Source organism: Perkinsus marinus, assembly GCF_000006405.1.
Source record: "Perkinsus marinus ATCC 50983 genomic scaffold scf_1104296976126, whole genome shotgun sequence".
In the NCBI taxonomy this organism is placed as follows: domain Eukaryota; phylum Perkinsozoa; order Perkinsida; family Perkinsidae; genus Perkinsus; species Perkinsus marinus.
Genome location: NW_003200505.1, coordinates 1 through 1,458, shown reverse-complemented (window position 1 = coordinate 1,458; position 1,458 = coordinate 1). Strand labels below are relative to the sequence as shown.

The 1,458-nt window shown below is 45.9% G+C and overlaps 1 protein-coding gene across 1 annotated transcript; it reads right to left on the bottom strand.

The window, feature by feature from the left end:
• Positions 1 to 271: 271 nt before the first annotated feature.
• Positions 272 to 1,458, bottom strand: Pmar_PMAR009468 (transmembrane transporter, putative; the record flags this gene model as incomplete). The annotated part of the gene is made up of 1 exon (XM_002764800.1): positions 272 to 1,458. A coding segment is annotated over exon 1 (1,185 nt), but the record flags the coding sequence as incomplete, so codon positions are not given.

Below are 1,458 nucleotides of genomic sequence, written 5' to 3'. Positions count from 1 at the left end.
CTTCTGATTCGATGTCATTACGAGTAAGCATACAATAGAGATAACATGGCATAATGAAACTCGTACAGTCACCACCAATAAGGCCCAACAGTGAGAAGGTCACTCCGAGAGAATTCACGAAGATAGCCACCACGAGACTGATCAGTACTATACACACAGTAAGAATGACCCTCAGCTTCAGCTCAGCCGCAGGCTTCAATTCACGCCCTCGTGTTAGCAGGACTGTGAGAGACCTCCGACAAGGGAACACTTGTAATGGGAAAGAGCATACTTCCGATACTGCTAGAGCCACATATCCAATTTGTACAGGAATATAGTTAACACTAAGGTTCTGTAAACTAAGAGCTTCGACGTCGTAGCCAAAAGTTATGTAGGGAAACACCATTGCCGGTATGAAGATAACTATGGCTGTAGAAATAGCGGCGGTTGAAACTATGTCCACACGCTTTTGTGTTCGATTCTTAAGATCATCAGTAACAAGGAAAGCATTCATATGACATCCGAAGGACATGATAATGATAGGTAGAACACCCATTACCGTCCAGAAGTTAGCTGGAGGCCAAACTGTTGTGTTCTCATCGGTCTTAGAGCAATCACAGTAAACAATTCCTAGAATGACAACGTAGACCAGACTGATAAGGCCAACCATGTTGACAATGGCCGTATTGCCTGCTGACCGCCAGAAACAAACAGGCGATACAATTGCCACACATATCAAAATGAGAATCGCTCGTGTAGCAAAAGAACCAATAGTTTCTGGTATGATAGGTATCCATCGGGATATGAGGGGTTCAAGCATATTACCAACAACCTGTAAATAAACTATACATACTCCAATACTCGTAATGACTAAAATTGTATCCACTACCCACCTTGAGCGTGGAGAGCACGCTTGTGAAATGACGAAGAAGCTCATTGGCCTCACCTCAAGCATCAAGGCACATCGATTAAGTAGATGAAGAGTGAACAGAGATGCCAAACCACTGATAATGATAGCTAGTATACCAATAACCCAGCCACATCTTGATACAGAATAAGCAAGGCCAAGCATACCAACACCAATCATAGTCTTTGATAATACTGTCCAAAGGGAGAGTATAGATCCGCTCGGTTCTGGGACGGATCCTTCGGCTCCCTCATCAGGAGATTCCACAACCTTTCCTCCTCTATCGGATGCGGTAGCTGCAGTGGCATCCTCAGTAGAAGATGTTGATCGCTTCATACCACTAATGGTTGCAACCCGACTAGGCCTCCGCGTGAGACCCCCACTAGTCGCAAGGCTAGCTGCTATTGAAGAGTGCCTAGACGAAAGGGGCGAGTCTGAGGTCGCTGATGTCGTTGAAGAAGCGGCTGTCGGGAAGTCTGTCACATTGTTCGTTGGTGTAACACCAACACTGAACATTGCCGAAACACCACTCGAATGCCGGGGACGGGTTCCGTCGGTTGCCTCATTCATTG